Here is a 3550-nt window from a genome sequence, read left to right as displayed (position 1 = left end):
TCTGTCCTCTAGGTTGTCCGTAGTCATAATTGTATAAATTCTCCCTCAACCTATCTTTAATTTAGTAGATTATCCATTATAATCTAATTACGTACACCAAATGAGCTCATAAACATGTAACTATTGTGTAATAAATAGACCTAACAGTTATTTAGTTAAACTCTCAAACATTAATCAAATAGTTAAACAAGATTAAAAGCTGATTTTTAAATAGTGAACTAAAAATGAACAAATAGAACTAGAAAGTTCGACAAAAAAAAAAAAAAAAAAAAAAAAATGTCCCACCTTTTCAAATGCAATATTGAAACCCACATTTTAGTGGATCCCACACGTGTTATATTTTTTTCCCAAATACTACGCTTTTTTACAGAATACTAATAAAATTCTTATATATATATATATATATATATATATAATGACAAGAATAATCCAAAAGAAGAAACTAGAAAATGAACCAATGAAGAAAGAAAAACATTCAAAAAAAAAAAAAATTGTAAGAAGAGAAATGTTAAGTAGATTCTTTAAAAATAAGATCCTTCATGAATTCTTTGTCATTTTACACAACTTAACGTTAATTTCTGTACTAGCAATATAAAATATATTCTAAAAACTTTAAGCGACAAAAAATTTATATAAAATTTCATTTTGAAAAAGCCATTTTAGTCTTATCATTTTTCATGTAAAAAATCAGGGAAGGTGAGGCGAGCGAGGGTAGGTGTGGGATTTTACCAAACCCGCCCTCCATCTCCTCCCAACGGACTCGTTCACTCATTCCCCCTCTCTCAATAAATACCTAGCGCCAGCCTCAACCCCTCTCAGCTTGACGTTCCTTCTCCCAAAGAGAACACCAAGCTTTTTCAGTTTCCCATTTTTCTCACCATATAAGCAAAAAACAAAACAAAATCTCAACTTCCCTTTCTGTTCCCATTCTTTTCTCTTTATTCCATCCGAGTCCCCGACACTTCCCCACACACCGCAACACAATGCAGGCTCTTCTTCCACCCTCAACTTACAATCTCACAAAACCCGCCCTACGCCTCCCCCGGGTCGCCCCACCCCGCCTCGCCGTCCTCAAATGCGCCTACCGCTCCGACTCCGTCCACTTACCCAACAGCGTCGGCTCCAGCCGCGCTGACTGGCAGAGCTCCTGCGCCATTCTTGCCAGCAACGTCGTTTCCCAGCAGCCCCAGCCGCCATCTGACAAATCGAGAAACGCTGACCATGTCGGCTCGGTCAACGGCCACAAGACCTCCGTTGACCTCGAGATTGTCCCCATGGAGAAGCTCTCGTCGTCGTCGTCGTCCCCGGAGGACAAGTCGTCTTCTCCGCCTCCCAGGGCGCTCACCATCACCGACCTCTCTCCAGCTCCGATGCACGGAGCCCAGCTGCGTGTCGCCTACCAAGGCGTCCCCGGGGCGTACTCCGAAGCCGCCGCTGGAAAAGCCTACCCGAAATGCGAGGCCATCCCCTGTGACCAATTCGAAGTCGCCTTCCAAGCCGTCGAGCTCTGGATCGCCGATCGAGCAGTCCTCCCAGTTGAAAACTCCCTTGGCGGCTCAATTCATCGCAATTACGATCTCCTCCTCCGCCACCGCCTCCACATCGTCGGAGAAGTCCAGCTTCCGGTCCACCACTGCCTCCTAGCCCTCCCCGGAGTCCGGAAGGAGTACTTGAACCGAGTCATCTCGCATCCTCAAGCCTTGGCTCAGTGCGAGCTGACTCTCACGAAACTCGGCCTCAACGTCACTCGCGAAGCCGTCGACGACACCGCCGGCGCAGCCGAGTTCGTCGCCGCCAACAACCTCCGCGACACGGCGGCCATCGCTTCGGCACGTGCCGCCGAACTCTACGGCATGGAGATCTTGGAGAACGGGATCCAGGACGACTCGAGCAACGTGACCCGGTTCGTGATGCTGGCCCGGGAGCCGATCATTCCCCGCACGGACCGGCCGTTCAAGACGAGCATCGTCTTCGCGCATGACAAGGGGACGTCGGTTCTGTTCAAGGTCCTATCGGCGTTCGCCTTTCGGAACATCAGCCTGACAAAGATCGAGTCGCGGCCGCACCGGAACCGTCCGATCAGGCTGGTGAGCGATTCGAACGAAGGAACGGCGAGTCACTTCGAGTACCTGTTCTACGTGGACTTCGAGGCGTCGATGGCGGAGGTTAGGGCACAGAACGCGCTGGCGGAGGTTCAGGAGTTCACGTCGTTCTTGAGGGTGCTGGGAAGCTACCCCATTGATATGACTCCTTGGAGTCCATCTAGGGGGGGTGATTAGTGCAATTACTTGATTCTTTAGACCCGTAAATTGTAAAATTATTACTGCAAAGAACAAGGACTTGGGAGAAAATTTGATATTTTTCGATTTTCTCTATCATTCACTTTCCTACTTTTTTTTTTTTTATTTTGTAATTTTGATGGGATCTGAATCGAGATCGACGGTTGGATCCACTCCGTCACAAACAAATCAGAAACAATTTGGAACGTGTTTGGGTAAATTTATTTTATTGGCGTTACATTTTTAATTTTTTAATGAACTTTTCGTATGGGGTTACTCACGTGTAAGTATGTAAAAGCTCCCCTCTTCCCGCCCCCATGGATATGGGTTCAAATCTGGGTAGGGGCGAGCCATGGTACGACGGGAACCAACGAACGGCGACGGAGAGCAAATTCTCGACAATAATCAATTCATAATATATTCGAAGAAGAATGCGTACACAATTTAAGCATAATCTATAATTCAAGATGCGTAAAAGTTAGGTTCAAGCATCATGGTGTATGTTGTATGCACTCAATTTGAAAAGTATTGATAATTAAGACTTTGCTTTTAGAAGAACCTCGATTGAGTGATGATAATTGTGAACTAGTTTATAGTAGAAAATACATTTCAGATTGCTTAGCGCAACGACATGAACGTACTTATAATGTGTTGTGGCGATTTGCTAAACGAAGAGAGAGTGTGCGGGGAGAGAGAGAGAGAGAGAGTGGAGAGAATAAGGTGGAGAAAAATTGTAGTATGTATTCCCCCTATGTCAATGCCTTTATCTAAAGTAAACTATAAGGAGAGAGAAACTTGTTTCCTAAGTAATATAAAATCTAATAAAAAAATCACTAGAACAAAAAGTAATCATAAACTTATACTACCTAAGATTTACACAATTACACATGTGCTAAATATTAATTACAATATTTTTGAGATTTATAAGGCTATCGCAACGCCCATTTTCCCAAAATATGATTTCCACTTTCTCACTAGCTTAACCTTCATATTTTATACTTTTTTGAGAATTAAGTAATTTTCTTTTTCAATTTTTATCAAGTCTTATGTGACATCCCAGTCTGACTCCGCCGTAACGTAATATTGTCCGCTTTGGGCTTACCATTCCCTCATGGTTTTGTTTCTGGGAACTCAGATGAGAACTTCCCAGTGGGTCACCCATCCTAGGACAGCTCTCACTCAAGCTCGTTTAACTTCGAAGTTCCAATGGAATCCAAAGCTAGTGAGTTCCCAAAAGGTCTTGTGCTATAAGAGGTGGGCATGTACATATA

At 44.1% G+C, this 3550-nt stretch overlaps 1 protein-coding gene across 1 annotated transcript; it reads left to right on the top strand.

Annotated features, from left to right (window-relative positions):
* Positions 1 to 860: 860 nt before the first annotated feature.
* LOC103929870 (arogenate dehydratase 3-like) lies at positions 861 to 2358 on the top strand. Its single transcript, XM_009339136.3, has one exon. The coding sequence runs from the start codon at positions 984 to 986 to the stop codon at positions 2277 to 2279; it is 1296 nt and encodes a 431-aa protein (XP_009337411.2). The 5' UTR covers positions 861 to 983; the 3' UTR covers positions 2280 to 2358.
* Positions 2359 to 3550: the final 1192 nt, after the last annotated feature.

Source organism: the organism of the source record quoted next, unplaced genomic scaffold, assembly GCF_019419815.1.
Source record: "Pyrus x bretschneideri cultivar Hongxiangsu unplaced genomic scaffold, Pyrus_bretschneideri_v1 Contig29, whole genome shotgun sequence".
NCBI classification, from domain to species: Eukaryota; Viridiplantae; Streptophyta; class Magnoliopsida; order Rosales; family Rosaceae; genus Pyrus; species Pyrus x bretschneideri.
The sequence above is the reverse complement of the archived record's forward strand: the minus strand, read 5'-3'. Positions and strand labels throughout refer to the sequence as shown.

What these genes read in the sequence shown, in the direction of transcription:
- LOC103929870 (XM_009339136.3), top strand. Translation starts at nt 984, where the DNA reads ATGCAGGCTCTTCTTCCACCCTCAACTTACAATCTCACAAAACCCGCC.